Raw genomic sequence first — 17,408 nt, forward strand, 5'->3', positions numbered from 1 at the left:
ATGAACACATAGTGCTGTTCAATTACATCCTGGTCTCCTCTGTGTCATCTTGGCTAATGTGGTATAACATTGCACTGGGTGAATGGATAAAATATCTGCTATGTTTATTTGCTTAATGTGCGCAAAGTGAATGCTTTGTCTGGTGTGACAGCATCTTTAGCAATTTACCTGGCAGACCTTTCATTCGCTGAGGAGCTATGGATCTCCGAGTAGGGGTCCCGCTGCCACTCTTATCTGAGGCCTTCCCACCAGAACACACTGTTGTATTAGACAAATTTTTCTAAGAGAAGGATAGTGTAAACTTTGAAAAACATTTAAAAAATCAAAATTTTTTTACATCATGTACGTAGCTCATATGTACTAACAATAACATGTATCATGCATACCAGAAAGTGATAAAAAGGAAGAATTTACCCATTTCTGCTAGAGGTTGCACTGCTGTCTCAGCTCTGTTGATTTTAAATTTACACGATTGTTTATGCAGTAATTTATTCTGGATTATTCAATACTGCACTTACACAATGATGCTGTCCACTGTAAATAAATAATTGAACATTTTTGCACTTGTGTAAGTGCAGTAGAGCTGAAACAACGAATCGATAAAATCGATAATAATCGATAACGGAAATCATCGATAACGATTTCCGTTATCGATTAATCGAGTGATCAATTCGTTGTTGGAGCACTCGGCTCCTTTTACTTACCTCCGCGAGCGTTCCCCGCTTCTGCTACATGCTCTGCCGTCTCCGCCTTCTAGCTACGTGACGGATGTGACGCGTTCCGGAGGTAAGTATTCTGCACAGATCGCACAGAGCGAATCGCTCTGTGCGAATGGAGCCACTCGCACAGAGCGATTCGCACAGAGCGGTTCGCTCTGGGCGAGTGGCTCCATTCGCACAGAGCGATTCGCTCTGTGCGAGTGGCTCCATTCGCACAGAGCGGTTCGCTCTGTGCGAGTGGCTCCATTCGCACAGAGCGGTTCGCTCTGTGCGAGTGGCTCCATTCGCACAGAGCGGTTCGCTCTGTGCGAGTGGCTCCATTCGCACAGAGCGGTTCGCTCTGTGCGAGTGGCTCCATTCGCACAGAGCGGTTCGCTCTGTGCGAGTGGCTCCATTCGCACAGAGCGGTTCGCTCTGTGCGAGTGGCTCCATTCGCACAGAGCGGTTCGCTCTGTGCGAGTGGCTCCATTCGCACAGAGCGGTTCGCTCTGTGCGAGTGGCTCCATTCGCACAGAGCGGTTCGTGAGTGTGGGTGCAGGGCAGAGTGGGGGTGGGGGTGCAGGGCAGAGTGGGGGTGGGGGTGCAGGGCAGAGTGGGGGTGGGGGGTGCAGGGCAGGAGACTGGGTGCAGGGCAGAGTGGGGGTGGGGATGCAGGGTGTGAGTGTGGGTGCAGAGCAGAGTGGGAGACTGGGTGCAGGGCAGAGTGGGGGTGGGGATGCAGGGCAGGGTGTGAGTGTGGGTGCAGGGCAGAGTGGGTGCAGGGCAGAGTGTGAGTGTGGGGGCAGGGCAGAATGTGGGGGCAGGGCTGGGTGCAGGGCAGAGTTAGAGACTGGGTGCAGGGGCACAGTGCAAAGTGCTGGGTGCAAAGTGCCAGTGCTGGGTGCAAAGTGCAAAGTGCTGGTGCAAAGTGCTGAATGCTGGGTGCAAAGTGCTGGATGCAAAGTGCCAGGGCTGGGGCAAAGTGCTGGGTGCAAAGTGCTGGGTGCAAAGTGCCAGGGCTGGGTGCAAAGTGCTGGGTGCAAAGTGCTGGGTGCAAAGTGCAAAGTGCTGGGGCAAAGTTTCTTGAACAGTAATAGTCCACCTCTTTTCAGAATGTTTGGGGTTATTTTGTTTCATAAATATTGTGTTTGGGTTCTTGTACTTTGAAAATATTGTTTTTTATTACATCATAACAAAATAAGAATGTTAATGTAAATTTTAAGTTGTTTTTTAACATCCAGTTCATTAAATTCTTTTAAATAAACGAAAAATTTGCATATTGTTTTTTTTATCCGATTAATCGATTAATCGAAAAAATAATCGGCCGATTAATCGATTATTAAAATAATCGTTAGTTGCAGCCCTAAAGTGCAGTATTCCATATTGGTTTACATCTGGTAGCACTTTAACATAGGAGCTTGCAGCACCTTATTGGGAGTCCCATATGGATCAAGCACTTTAATTAGCACATAGTGCACTTTATTTTTGTGGAATGGTGCAAAATAAATATATATATATTAATGTTAATGCAATATATGAATTAAACATTGCATAGTGCACTTTATTTTGGTGGAACTACAGAGTATGTTATAGTGCTATATATACACTTTATATTGCAACTTATATTACATCTGCAAACAGAAGAACTTTACACTTACTGGGACTCTACCTCATCAGCAATTTCTGGCGCAACATATGGCTTAAGCAACTAATCGAAAGATGGTGCACGGTATTTTGGTTGAACGCAGAGTATATTTCAATGCAATATATATTCTATAAACTAGGGCTGCAACAACTAATCGATAAAATCGATAATGAAAATCGTTGCCAACAAATTTAATTATCGATTAGTTGAATCGATTTTTAGCGATTATAAAATGAGGGTTTGCTCTGAAAAATACCCCTCATTATATAAACCGTTTCAGTGACTCACAGCAGCAGCTCCCTACTTACCAGTCCCTCCCTGTAATCACTGTGACAACTGGCCCCGCCCCTTCCTTCTCCAGAACCACATGGCTGTGACACTCATCTAAGTATAAAATTAATATTTGGGCTACTGAAAGTTAGGGGAGGTGGGGGTTAATGTAGGGTCAGTTATGGTTAATGGGGTGTTTAGGGTTAATTTAGGAGCAGTTATTGTTAATGGGGTGTTTAGGGTTAATTTAGGGGCAGCTATGGTTAATGGTGAGTTTAGGGTTAATTTAGGAGCAGCTGTGGTTCATGGGGTGTTTGGGGTTAATTTGAGGCAGTTGTGGTTAATGGTGTGTTTAGGGTTAATTTAGGGGCTGTTGTGGTTCATGGGGTCTTTAGGGTTAATTTAGGGGATGCTGTGGTTGATGGGGTGTTTAGGGTAATTTAGGGGCAGTTATGGTTAATGGGGTGTTTAGGGTTTATTTAATGATGAAGACTGAGGGTAAATTTAATTCATTTAATAAAGTTAACTTAAGGTGCAGTTAGAGATAAAGGGGGGGCAAACTAAGGGGAATCTAAATCCTGGGGACAGTGAAGATTAACCCAGTACTTATTTATAAAAGTATGGTGTCAGTGTGATGCGAACGGGTCTGTGACTATGAGGGGACTATGAGATATCTGGGGGGTATAAGGCATATCTGGGGAGGACGGAGTGACATATCTGGGGGTATAAGGCATATACAGTATATATAAAGGCATATGTGGGGAGGACGGAGTGGTGTATCAGGGTGTATCCGGGTGTATAAGGCATATCTGGGGCCACAGTGGCATATCTGGGGGTAGAGTGGAGTGGCATATCTGGGGAGGGCAGCGTGGCATGTCTGGGGAGGATGGAGTGGTGTATCAGGGGGTATAAGGCGTATCAGGCACAGTGGCATATGTGGGAGGCAGCGTGGAGTGGCATATGTGGGAGGCAGCATGGCGTGGCATATGTGGGAGGCAGCGTGGCATGTATGGGAGGCAGCGTGGCAAGCCTGGACTCAAATGTGCATAACTTGGGGGGGCTGGTTGGGAAATAAAGCCAAGAAATGCATTTTATCAAAGTCTTTTTTATTCTGTTGTTTGTATTTATCATCATTTGTTTATTAAAGTATTTTAAATAAACGAAAAATTTACATTCATTTTTTTTATCCGATTAATCGAAAAAATAATCGTTAGTTGCAGCCCTACTATAAACTGCACTTCATATTACACCTGCAAACGGAAGTACACACGTATTTGGAATCTACCTCATTGGAAATTCTAGTGCAATATATTTTCATCAACTACACCTTGTTCAACATTCACAATTGTTTGCGGGAGTGGGCGGGATTGGAACACACACGTTGCGGGCAGTAATGGTCAGAAATTCGGCGGGATTAAGAAAACAGTCCCGTGCAGGGCTCTACATCGAAGTGTCCAAATGTTCCAAGGGAAATACCCAGGGTTGTCTGCTTTCAATAAATATATACTTTTGTGGGGTTAATTTGAATCGGTGGGCTGTGAAACCTTTCCAAATGCAATGAGAAAATGTCAAATTTGGAACCTGCAAATGGGCACGTTAGATTACATTTATATAGCACCAGCCGATTCCGTAACGCTGTTACAAAAGGGTAAAAGTAAATATGAATATTAGCAGACATTAAACATGTTAGTACAAAGGAGAAGATGGACGATTATAAGATGACCTCGAGCATTTGCTCTGAAAAAACCTTGTCTTATATTCGAGCAAATGCAGTAAATAGAAAGTAAACAGAGAGACAATCATTTACCTTTGCAATCTTGCCCTTGTCATACTGCATATAACGGGATTTCACAACATGAGGACCTGTGCAATTAGAGTTCAAACACAAAAAATGGATAATTACTACAATGTGATAGGCCTTTGCCAGTCTAAAATAGTCAAAAGGGCGATGCTGAAAAGCCAGAACAGGCCGCAAAAAAAGGCTAAATTAGATCATGTAAACAGAATGCAATACCAGATTACATTTGTACTTAAACCCTTAAAGACCAGGCCGTTTATTTTTTGTACCCTTTGTTACAAGCCTGTTTTTTTATAATTTTTTTTTTTTTTTTTAAGAAGTATTTTTATTTTATTTTATTAAGACAAAACAAGATTTCTAATGTAAAAGACAGGAAAAGTAAACAAACGCATGACAATTATTAAAAATATACATAGCTCACACAGCAACAATCGCGGAGCGGAGAGGTATGAATAAAAAACAGCGATTGTATGATACGAGGCAGACTGTTTTAACTTAAGCGGTGCTCGTGTTTGGCTGTAATTTGCTCTTCTAGCATTTAGTGTACCCACACAAATTATAGTTTTTTCAGATACCATTTATTTTACGCATATTAGCTAAGGTCCTATAAAAAAAAAATCAAATAGAAAATTTTTTAAAAAAGAAGAACTTTTGCTCACTTTTAATTGTGAAATCTTTTACTCATCCACAAATGAAAAAACCTGCTAAATAGATTCTACTATCTGTTTAGAAATACCCAATGGGGGAAGTGCCCCATTTTGGTCAGTCTGTGCCTATGTCCTATTTAGAACATCTCTGAACCCAGCCACTCAGATTTACCCCATCAATTTATTTTTTTAAAGTAGACAACCGCTAATTTTTAGCAATTTTCATAAAAATAAACTATTTTGACTTTTAACGTTTTGTTGGAGCTGGATGGTTCCCCTCATTGTGACATCAATGCATAATTATTTTTAAATGTTACCACATTTCCCCCCCCCCAATAACTTTTTATTAATATTTTACTAATCACATTGTGATTAGAAAGCTGGACTCCATTGACTTGCATGGTTGACTGCAGTACCTGTTTTCATCCAACAGGTGGGACCAGAGTTCTCAGGTCATTCTGGAGAGAACCCTTTTGGAAACGTGTTAGGACACCATCATCTTGCGAGAGGCAAAATCTCTCGCAGTGGCGCAATTGACCATTCTCTGGAGCGGTCACAGTGCATCCTGGGTTGGGTTTCCGGTGTCGCTGAATGCCTCACTATCGAGACATTTCAGTGACACCCGTTACGCTCTTTTAAATTAGGCGTCTGTCACGATTGGTCATGTGGCCAGAGGGGTGTTTTCTTTGCAAAAGACTCAGATTTAGTGGCAATGGAGCCACCTCAGAAGAGAACTCCAAGATTTACTCTCATCGGAACAACATCGAAAGGAACCATCTGAACATAAGGCTTGCTTATGGATGAAACTTGTGAGTGAGGGTCCTGTGGTTATGTCCCATTGTTGGTAAGAACTATTTGCCTGTTTTGTTTTCTTTTGTATGTCTTGTTTTTTTGTCATTTTGACACTGTGTAACATTTGTCTTTTTAGGAAAGAGGGAAAGAGAGCAACACCGTTGCGATCTTAGATGACGTGCCAGGGGTTAATTGATTTTATTTATATACCAGTTTTGTAGTACTATAACTTAGCATTTCAATGTCTCTCTCTCACACACACACTCAATGAAAAATGTAGAGCTGAAACAACGAATCGATAAAATCGATAATAATCGATAACGGAAATCATCGATAACGATTTCCGTTATCGATTAATCGAGTGATCAATTCGTTGTTGGAGCACTCGGCTCCTTTTACTTACCTCCGCGAGCGTTCCCCGCTTCTGCTACACGTTCTGCAGTCTCCGCCTTCTAGCTACGTGACGGATGTGACGCGTTCCGGAGGTAAGTATTCTTCATGTCTATGTGCACGGATCGCACAGAGCGAATCGCTCTGTGCGAATGGAGCCACTCGCACAGAGCGGTTCGCTCTGTGCGAGTGGCTCCACTCGCACAGAGCGGTTCGCTCTGTGCGAGTGGCTCCACTCGCACAGAGCGGTTCGCTCTGTGCGAGTGGCTCCACTCGCACAGAGCGGTTCGCTCTGTGCGAGTGGCTCCATTCGCACAGAGCGGTTCGCTCTGTGCGAGTGGCTCCATTCGCACAGAGCGGTTCGCTCTGTGCGAGTGGCTCCATTCGCACAGAGCGGTTCGCTCTGTGCGAGTGGCTCCATTCGCACAGAGCGGTTCGCTCTGTGCGAGTGGCTCCATTCGCACAGAGCGGTTCGCTCTGTGCGAGTGGCTCCATTCGCACAGAGCGGTTCGCTCTGTGCGAGTGGCTCCATTCGCACAGAGCGGTTCGTGAGTGTGGGTGCAGGGCAGAGTGGGGGTGGGGGTGCAGGGCAGAGTGGGGGTGGGGGGTGCAGGGCAGGAGACTGGGTGCAGGGCAGAGTGGGGGTGGGGATGCAGGGTGTGAGTGTGGGTGCAGAGCAGAGTGGGAGACTGGGTGCAGGGCAGAGTGGGGGTGGGGATGCAGGGCAGGGTGTGAGTGTGGGTGCAGGGCAGAGTGGGTGCAGGGCAGAGTGTGAGTGTGGGGGCAGGGCAGAATGTGGGGGCAGGGCTGGGTGCAGGGCAGAGTTAGAGACTGGGTGCAGGGGCACAGTGCAAAGTGCTGGGTGCAAAGTGCCAGTGCTGGGTGCAAAGTGCCAGGGCTGGGTGCAAAGTGCTGGGTGCAAAGTGCCAGGGCTGGGTGCAAAGTGCAAAGTGCTGGTGCAAAGTGCTGAATGCTGGGTGCAAAGTGCTGGATGCAAAGTGCCAGGGCTGGGGCAAAGTGCTGGGTGCAAAGTGCTGGGTGCAAAGTGCCAGGGCTGGGTGCAAAGTGCTGGGTGCAAAGTGCTGGGTGCAAAGTGCAAAGTGCTGGGGCAAAGTTTCTTGAACAGTAATAGTCCACCTCTTTTCAGAATGTTTGGGGTTATTTTGTTTCATAAATATTGTGTTTGGGTTCTTGTACTTTGAAAATATTGTTTTTTATTACATCATAACAAAATAAGAATGTTAATGTAAATTTTAAGTTGTTTTTTAACATCCAGTTCATTAAATTCTTTTAAATAAACGAAAAATTTGCATATTGTTTTTTTTTATCCGATTAATCGATTAATCGAAAAAATAATCGGCCGATTAATCGATTATTAAAATAATCGTTAGTTGCAGCCCTAGAAAAATGTTTAGTGGCACAGCTTGAAAACCACAACAGATCTTTTTTTAATTTTCTTAATGAAGTCAATGTAATTATTTAGGCACAGGAATCAAAGATCTCACATGAAAATTTCTTTACTTTGTAGAAGATAGCACAACCTATACAAACCCCAGAACCTTATATAGAGGCTTTTCATTTAACAGACAGTCTTAAGAGTAAGGAACCCAAAGGGAGGAGGAGTTTTATCCACAATCAAAACCGGCGATTGCACGTTGAGCCAGTAGAATCACTCCTGTAGAAGCAACCGAAGGCTCGGAGGTGAAGGGTTTAAATCACCTCCGTTATTTCTAGAGATACAAATCTCTTGGTTTTTCACTAGAGACATCACTTCTGGCTAGTAAAAAGGTGATGGAGAAACTGTTGCATGAAAAGTGCAAGATAAACAAAACGAAGCATACTCCCCAATGTGTCAAAGGGTAAAGATGAAGCAGACATCAGGCAGCTCAGAAAATTGGAATCAACAAGTGATGTCAATGCGAGTAGTTGACACTCAAGTGAATATCATTTTCATTGATCAGAACCATGCATCATACGCATTTGAAAGCAAAGGGTTTTTTTAAGCTTATCTAATAATAATAATAATAATAATAATAATAAAACACACAAAAAGAGGGAGAAGAGCCCTTCTGGCACATCATTGGGTGAGATTACACAGTACTTGTGTACCAATGACAATATTGTTTGTTCCTCACAAGGTGAAAGAACTGCTTTAAGTTACTTTGAATCGTATTTTCTTGTCTTCTACTGTTATGACTACAATAAGAATTACAATGCATCAAGCATTATTTATTTGCTCTAAATAAAAATGCTTCCTGATTGGCTGTGTATGAGAATTCCATATATGGTTCTCTGTACAAAAACAATACTCACAGGATACATGATCTCATACCACATAAGTGAAGTATTCACTATTATAACATAATACTCAGATATTGTATGGTCTAGAATTGCAGTTTCCCACTATAACTGTTTGTATTTGTGCAAACCATTTAAACAATCTATATACTTCAAAAACAGACAGCTAATATTTTATAAACAAAGTTAATTTAAACTTTTGTTTTGGAAACACCAACTAACTTACCATAAATATAACCCTGTGTATGAGCTTGGTCATTTGGCAAAACAAAGTTGATTTTCCAATCCATAGACCATAAATTCCCCATATTATGCAAACAGTAACTGTGTATAATACACACATCCACTCTCTAAGTGTCATTTGCCAACTCGTACAGCCTATTGTTTAACATGCTAAATTAACCAAATGGTGATTAAAGGAGAAAATAAGGAATACATTTACACATTAAACGAATCACCTCCTTTGGTTGGAAGCCGTTTTAAGGTCCCCCACCTTAATTCATAATGAACCTTAGATATGGCACTCTGCCACCACCCCTGAGTTACCAATGCATCCCAAGACTGCCTGTGCCTAGCGGGGGCAGCAAGTGGACATCTGCGCGATGCGCGTAGACAAGCTCTGCTGCACTCGCCACTTCCACCGGGGCTTCTATGCCGGCACTCCTTCATAGAAGCACAGCGGAAGTACACAGGCAGTCGCAGCAGAGGTTGTCTGAGCGCAGACGTTCACCCGCTGTCAGAGAGGAGAATCCAGGTCTCTTGCAGCGCTGCGGGAGATCCTCCTCTCTGTCAGTCGGCAAACATCTGCGCTCAGACAACCTCTGCTGCTGCAGGCCGGTACTTTCGCTGGGCTTCTACGGTGGAGCACCGGAAGGTCACGGCACGCCGTCGCTCCACCATAGAAGCACCAACAGCAGCAGCTGGGGTTGTCTGCATTACACAGACATCCACTGGCTGCCAGAGAGGAGGATCCAGGTCCCCTGCGAGGAACCTGGATTCTAACCCTGTTGCTTGCTCGCAGCAGGACTAAAGGGAAAAAAAAAAAATCATCCGGAACCCCATGTCCCAAGAATCAGGCGAATTGTGCATCCCTGTGCTAAACCCCTATTATAAGCCGCACACCTACTTTAAAGGCTTAAAGTGTGTGGGGGGGTGCCTATAATCGGGCCTATACGGTACATGGCAAACAAACTAAGCTCGGATGGCCAGCTAAGCATCTACTATGTAAAGAAACTGTTCGCTATAGCTAATGTTACCTTCCTGTATATTTTTTTATGGAGCAAATAGCTTATCCGCACTACAATTTCATCACCTTCAACCGGCATCACAAGGCTGATGGGAGCTGTAGCATTTGCACCATTAGTACAAAAAGTTTGGCATATGTAAGGAAATATTTATTTTCTAACTATAACTTACAAGTTATTCTATAAGATCAATTTACTTTTACTATTTGGTTGAGTATACGTGGGAATATTAAATTTTTGGCCTTAAACTGTGTATGTACATGTATTTAGTGGTTGTGGACTTTTTTTTTTTTTTTTTTTTTTTAACATGGTTACTCCATTTACACCTGCAATTTATGCCACATAATGTATCACAGAATTTTATTAGTAAACAAAGTCAAATAAAAACAATATATTTGGAGAATATGATGCTCTGACGGTTTACTCCATTCCCCCCAAAAAAGAGGTCCGATGTGAACCATATAAAGAGCCCTACAAATGCTACGTTTCTTTTGTACTGACAGTATCCGGCATCACTGATACTGAAGCTGTTCCCTAAGGTTTAATTCTTCTCTCACACAATTTGTGAAATATTGAACTAGAATAATGTTTTAAGGGGGAACTTTCTCTGTGTTTTGTTACCAATATCAGTAAAAATGTTTGATCTAGTGGCAAACTTACTGCGTTGCTCTTTATCCTTTTTGCTAGAAGGTGTCATGTAGGGTATGTTTCCTGATGAAATCAAAGTACAAATATGCATTTAATCATGCATATTTTCTAAGTGGCTCAATTGGATATGGCAAGGGCATGGCAGGAAATGCTACCTCCTAAGCCGTTGGAGGTTAAAAATATTGTTGAAACCAAAAGGAGGTGTAAATAAATGTCAGCTGAGGATATATATATGAACAATATATTAAAATGGGAGATTTCACATTGTCACGGTCAGGACTACTTGCCAAGCCGTGACTGTGTGGAGGGTCGTGGGCATGAAGGGGTTAATAGCACCAGGCCTCTGGATTTACCGACTTCACCCCTTAACAAGGCATAAGTTACACCAAATTAACCCCCAAATTCTGCCTGTATCCCCCCAGGTAGTCTGCCACCACTCACAGTTTTGATACCAGATTCGTGAGAAATCCGAATTAGAACACACACATGTATATATATATATATATCCTCTTGAACTTAGTTAATAACAATTTGGTAACGTGATCCTCTCTTAGGGTTTGTGGATTTTAGAGCCCAAAGACAGATTTGGATTACTAATATTTTAATAACGAAAAGACAGATTACACAGTGTCACAATTACAAAAAAACAAGACATACAAAAGAAAAATAAAACAGCAAAAAGTTCTTAAAAACAATGGGACTTAAACACAGGACCCTCACTCACGAGTTTCTTCAATAAGCAGGCCTGTGGGAACTCCTTAAGTCCAGATGGTTTCTTATGATGTTGTTCCGATCAGAGTATATCACGGAGTTCTGCATTGAGGTGGCTGCATTGCCCCTAAATCAGGCTCCTTTGCGAGAAAACGCCCCTCTGACCACATGGCCAATTATATGACACCTTCCCCAAGAACAGGTTCCCATCTTTGATCTGCCAATAAGTTATGGTGGGGTAAAGGTGATGGAAACCCCTCCACTTAAGATAGGAATGGAATTCCTATAACTGGGGATCCTTATCTGTTAGGCCATGAATCACCACAGGGGTCCTTTAGGAAGATGACGTCTCTTGCCAGAACAGAGGGCATGCACAAAGAAACACATTTAAATCAACCTCAGATAACTCATTGAATGCTTAAACAAAGAAACTAACCACCTCTGCTGGGTTACCCTTCCATGCATCCACTATATTCTATGAGTCAATCATGACAGACATATTTCTTAAAATATCGAGCAGTGAGCATTGGTGTACTTCCCAGGCTCATGGGGATGTAATTTGTTAACGCTTTCTAAAGCTTAGTGATTGCCGCTAGGTTATTTATTGTTTTATATTGTCCCATCATACTCTGTGGCCTTAGGTAGACAGGACATAACAAGTAGTATATAACATGGCAATATGACTTTGGAAGGAGGGAATATGAGCAGTTCGGGTTTCAAGAGACTGAGTTTTATGAAACATGCAGACATTCAGGTACACAGCGGCAAGCCAGTTAGTTACACTGTCTAAGACGGAAGTAGAGAGATCGGGAGAGGATACATAGATCTGGGTTTCATCAGTATACAGGTGGTTTTGAAAGCCAAAGGTTGAGATTAGTTTGCCAAGTGAGGTAGTGTAAAGGGAGAACAGAAGAAGTCCTAAAACTAAACTTTGGAGTACCCAAAAAGAGGGGGAGGGGAATTGTTAGTAGAGACAGAGAGGCTGTGAACCAGGAGCTAGCAGTGTCACGGAGACTAAGATCATGAAGCTTTTGAAGGAGGAGAGGGTGGTCCACAGTGTAAAAAGCAGCAGAAAGGTCCAGTAGGATTAGCACAGAGTAGTGGCCCTAGGATACCTCTGTTATTTCTATTGGAAGTGTTCCTAAACTTTACTGACAAAATTTGAGTGCAATAAACAGAATTTTTTTTTGTCAAATCGCACCTTTGTTTTTCTTAATCGCAACATCGCCACTGCTGCCTCCTGAGCTGTTCTGTGACCCATCACCTAACACAACAGCCCTGAAATGAAAAGATATAAATATATTTTATATCTATACATCTACGGAGGATCACATCTCATGCCATATACAATTTACTCATGAGGCAGCAGACCACTTGTGAATTGTTTTTATTTTTCTCTACAAAATGACCAGATTATATCCTACAGGTACAGTTGAGCTCCAAATAAAATCCCTTACATTATTAATAAATAAATTCCTAACATGTGAATATCAGCCTGCTGTTTTGTTGTTTGTGTTTCTTATTTATCTTGTTTTGGTCTGCTTGATGTTGTATTAAACACAAGGATTTAACAAATTACATGCCCATTTCAAGTACAGTTGTATTTTTTTTAAATTGTTTCAGGCATACTTTCCTCACGATAGCACTCACGTATGTAGCTTTCTATACTACCGTTAAACATAACTTTTCTAATGTCTGAATGTGTTATAGAATGCAAAAAACAGAATGTTGCAGAATCTTGTAATACCTTTTTATTGGACTAACAGTATTTAAAATAATAGACGAGCTTTCGGGAGTCCTCCCTTTATCAAACCAAAAGCATTTCTGACCAAGCAAGTGAAAAACACAGTTTAAAACTGACCAGTACATGTTCTGATACAGGGTTAAAACAGGGGTTAAAACAACAAGGTAGAGAATTTGCAGACAAAAAACTAAGAGGGTTGTAAATAGTAAATAGTGGCATATACTGCACAGATAAGGCTGGGGGGGAGCAGGGGTAAGCATGTAGGAGAGAGAGGAGAAAAAAAGGCACAGGTTATAGGAAGTTTATAGGATTTTAAAGGTTATAGGATTTTGACAAATCCACATTAAGTCCTCTGTTTTCGCAATCATAAAAATGTATCATTTTGGCTTCAAATGTCTTTCTTTCTTGGGTGTTTTTGAAATTACCTCTCAGTGTTTTGATTTTAAGGTCATATATGGAGTGACCTGTTTGGGTAAAGTGGTGCCCAACTGGAGTGCAAAAGTTTTCTTCATCATGATGTTTGATGGAGTATCTGATCAGACCCTGTATCAGAACATGTACTGGTCAGTTTTAAACTGTGTTTTTCACTTGCTTGGTCAGAAATGCTTTTGACTTGATAAAGGGAGGACTCCCGAAAGCTCGTCTGTTATTTTAAATACTGTTAGTCCAATAAAAAAGGTATTAAAAGATTCTGCAACATTCTTTTTTTTTTGCATTCTTATACACTGGACTAATACGGCAACCCCAAACTAATGTGTTATAGGAAGCCTACAATATTGCAGATGTTACCAACTTCAAATTACTCATTCTGCCAGAGCTCATGGGCATTTAACTGTAATGATCTTCTCAATTTAATTGAAACATTTATTTTTATTCATAGGTGTTTGTAGTTACTATGGGAGGCGAGGGGAGTGATTTTGACCATAACAGTCAATAGAATGATGCAGTCAGTAAGATGTTGCCTACTATAGTGAAACCACTAAAAACACACTATATATATTTTATAGGTAATTAAACCCTTATGTTTAATTACCCACAAACAGTACTGCTTAGGCATTCCATACACAGCTATTACGTCTGCCTCTCTTGGTGCTAGCTGATCATCATAGGAGCTGTAATTTCACAACAGCTGTCACATGTCGTGATGTACACATTAGCTAGGGACAGCTAAACAAAAATATATAACAATGACTTATCATGCATGTGACCTATACAGTGTACACACACACAATGATCGATACCTATCAACTTGAGAGTTAAGCTACCACTTGCACACCCCCTAAGCCATCGACAGCACTCACCCGGCCTCTGCCATCATTGCAGCACTCCCGCCAAATTTGCAAAAGCTGAGTATCTGTAGACACACTTTTTCTCCTTAGTTAAACAGAGAATAGAGCGGCGCTCGAAAGAGACTCTCTAGCTCGGCGTTATCTATGGTTTGGAGGACCTGTAGTATAGTCACACACTCTACGACTGCGGTGACTAACTGGTTAAAGCGACTTTCTGTGCAAACGCCTCTATGGTTTGGAGAATCCGAGGGGTGGGACCTTCTGCCCCAGGGAAAGGGCGGGTTTGTGGTGCGTGACGTCACGGGGAGGAAGTAAGGTAGGAGGGAAGGGGGTTTGAGTGTGCAAAGCTTCCTTACTCTGTGTAGAGAAGAAGAAAAAGAGAGAAAAAAAAAAGAGAGGGTAGAAACAGACTAACGGAGGGACAAGTTTCCAGTAACTGCCGTAAAAAGTTACTGGAGAAACAAGAGAATGCAGCAGAGGGAAGAAGTTTGCTGAAATAGGACAGACTAAAGAAAGAGAGACCCCCACCCCCAGTTACACTCCCTTGTCCCAGACAGGGAGCCCAGCCATTGACACTTCGCTCTCTCTTTTTGCCTCCTGGTCAGCAGTACGGAGTGACACCCCCCGACCGCACAGAGGAAAATGGCCTGTGGAACCGAAAGGGTTGAAAGTTTATGAAGTAAGTGTTATATTCACGTATAGCTTTGCGTGGAACATGGTAGAAGTAAGAAACCACACACAGTGTAACCGGTGTCTCTTGATGCAGTAGTTGCATGGCTCTGTAGGCACAGTGTGATACCTATAGATTTGTGGTGCTGTGTTTTGTGTAGAATTAACCACGTTTGTAACATTTCCAGCCTAGAAATACAGAACTGATTTGGAATGAAGTGGGCTGCAGAAAGGCTGTGTGTAGCTGTGAATGCTTAGATCTGATTGTTTCAAGCTAACTGCATCTTTCAATAATGTTCTACTGTGAGTTGGCTTTTAGAGTGTTCCATGTCTCCCTAAGTAGTTTCAATTAAGATACAAAATTGCTGTTGTATGTTGTGTTCTTTGTGGCATTTGGCAATGGTGCCTGTATGTTGGGGTCCACTGGCCTCTCTGACTCCTCTTTTACAGATGACCTATTTTCTCACAGTACTGACATCCGTTTTCTTGAATATATGCATCATGGCCCAGCAGTGTTCTGTTTTCAGAACTAAATTGCATTCAAGGGTTAAGCGCTGTTAAGGTTCAATCTATATATGTATACGCAGTTGGAATGTAATTAGCTTTTTTTTTATGTAGGGACCTTTCCTTGTTTGGGTGGACCAGCCTTGTATGTATCTTTTTACCGTAACAGTGCTTGGGTGTGAAATCCGGCAATGGATTAATTAGGTTGAAAAGCCACCCATAAAGATCAGTTATAGGTAAAATTGGCATTCAAAGAAAAATAGAAGCGTTTTTGGAAAGATACTTTTCTGACCATTGTACAGATATGGCTTAACATATTAGAATGTCTCTGCATTTCTGTGGTTTTATTGTTCCTATTCATTTTTTAACAAACTTTATTCGCACTGGAAAATTTGCAATTTGCACGGACTATGCCTGATGTTAGGTTGTACTCAAATCAGTAGAGCACAATGTAAACTATACAAGTATTTGCTGTAAAATAACATTTAACCTAACAATAAGTCACTGCGTTATTTTTGCAGTGTTAAAAGTCTCTTCCAATCGAGTGCTTTGAGACACCCTGCCCTGAGGTAGTAAAAATCAACTGTAACTCTGGCCTTGTTGCAAGTAGCTTACGCCCAGTTGGAATGATGAGGAATCCGGTTTTCTTATCAAGCAATAATAATTATAATGATGCATATTATCAAATTGAAATAGGTGTAAAAATCTTTTAGTCTGTTTGGATTATACAATGAAATACTTAGTGTAGATTGCAATCTCATCAGACAGCACCTTTCTAAAAGGACTGGTATTATAATAATGTGGTGGGAAGCTATGATGTCATAGGAAAACCCAGTCTAACAGACAAAGCTAGTTCCAGGACCTGCTGACTACTGTGCAGGAATGCAGATAACTACACGTCTCTCTGTGATGTGCGATGCTGAGTATGCTTATCAACGGCAAAATGTTCAGGCTTGTGGAAGTCATTGTTGCCTATTTGGCCCTTAGTGAAATGTCTGTAACAAAGCCGGTCGAGGCCCAACCATCTTTTATAACTGCTTCTCTCAGAGGATGGTAAAAGATGTGTAACAGTAGCCCTTAATAGCCTTTTGTTTTTCTTCCCTCTCCTCGCATAGGCAGATCTATTAAATGATACTCGCAGAAAGTAGTATAGTTGCACAGTCCAAAGTTTTTAGTCATCTCCATGAACTTAAGCCGTGCTGATGGCGAATGGAATTTTCAGCGACATTTTGGGCTCTCTGTTGTAGTGACGCAGATATAATATCTGGAAATGTCTCCTAAACAACTTTCTGGTGTGTTACTGCTCAGCCGGCTCAAGAGGGTTTTCTTGCTAGTTGTGCAATGGGTGTCTAGCCCACAAGGAACTACCTTGCTACTGATAGTGGGCAGCCCCTATTCTTGAGGTGTAATGGGCCATGTGCCTTATGAAATTAACGTGGCCCCTAAAATATTGTATACAGCCTATCGGAAGCTTTGCTTCCTTTGAATGTTGTGCAGACAGTATATAATGAGGTGTCATCTGATGTTTAATGCTGAGCATTGTAATGAATCACTTCCCATTAGGTTTCAGGGCTCTGCTTGAGAGTCATTATACTGTACATATCCATTTATAGTTTTGGCAGTAGTACTCTTGTGGCCTATTACCCAAATCAGAAGACGCTATTTGCCACTTCAGCTACTTCATAAAGACCGATACAGTTTTTTTCCGCGGATTGTTTCTTATTTGTTTATCGTTGTTGAAAAGTATTTATACAATCTCTGATACAAGCAGATCTGGGTAACTCTTTGGGTAACTTTTTTTTTTTTTAAGCTATCCATTCATTTCCTAAACACCAGCCTAAACCCATTGTATGCATTGCACATATACATGTTCAGCATTTTGTAATGTCAGGGTTGCAGCTTGGCCTTAATTAACATTTCATTGAATTCTGGAAAATATTCGAAGCTATACCATATTCATGAAAGAATGTCCATTTGCAACTTATCGCTACGGCTTGCCTGTGGTTCATTAGTGGCACCTAAAGGGTTAATGTCCCAGCCTGTACACACCAACATATGAAA

General features: G+C 41.8%; 2 protein-coding genes across 5 annotated transcripts in view; one reads left to right on the forward strand and one right to left on the reverse strand.

Annotated features, from left to right (window-relative positions):
• HAUS8 (HAUS augmin like complex subunit 8) overlaps positions 1 to 14,364 on the reverse strand; it is a 35,793-nt gene extending 21,429 nt beyond the window's left edge. Inside the window, exons 1-4 of the mRNA XM_053464292.1 lie at positions 14,187 to 14,364; positions 12,343 to 12,419; positions 4,421 to 4,476; positions 169 to 280 (exon numbers count right to left, since the gene is read on the reverse strand). Coding sequence (XP_053320267.1) covers positions 169 to 280; positions 4,421 to 4,476; positions 12,343 to 12,419; positions 14,187 to 14,203 — 262 coding nt within the window. The 5' untranslated portion in view covers positions 14,204 to 14,364. The remainder of the gene's footprint in view (positions 1 to 168; positions 281 to 4,420; positions 4,477 to 12,342; positions 12,420 to 14,186) is intronic.
• Positions 14,365 to 14,795: 431 nt separating this feature from the next.
• Positions 14,796 to 17,408, forward strand: part of MYO9B (myosin IXB) — a 61,662-nt gene continuing 59,049 nt past the window's right edge. For all 4 annotated transcript variants that reach the window (XM_053464255.1, XM_053464271.1, XM_053464263.1 and 1 more), the window contains exon 1: positions 14,796 to 14,853. The gene's annotated coding sequence lies outside the window, so the exon portion shown is untranslated. The remainder of the gene's footprint in view (positions 14,854 to 17,408) is intronic.

Source organism: Spea bombifrons, chromosome 1 (genome assembly GCF_027358695.1).
Source record: "Spea bombifrons isolate aSpeBom1 chromosome 1, aSpeBom1.2.pri, whole genome shotgun sequence".
In the NCBI taxonomy this organism is placed as follows: domain Eukaryota; kingdom Metazoa; phylum Chordata; class Amphibia; order Anura; family Pelobatidae; genus Spea; species Spea bombifrons.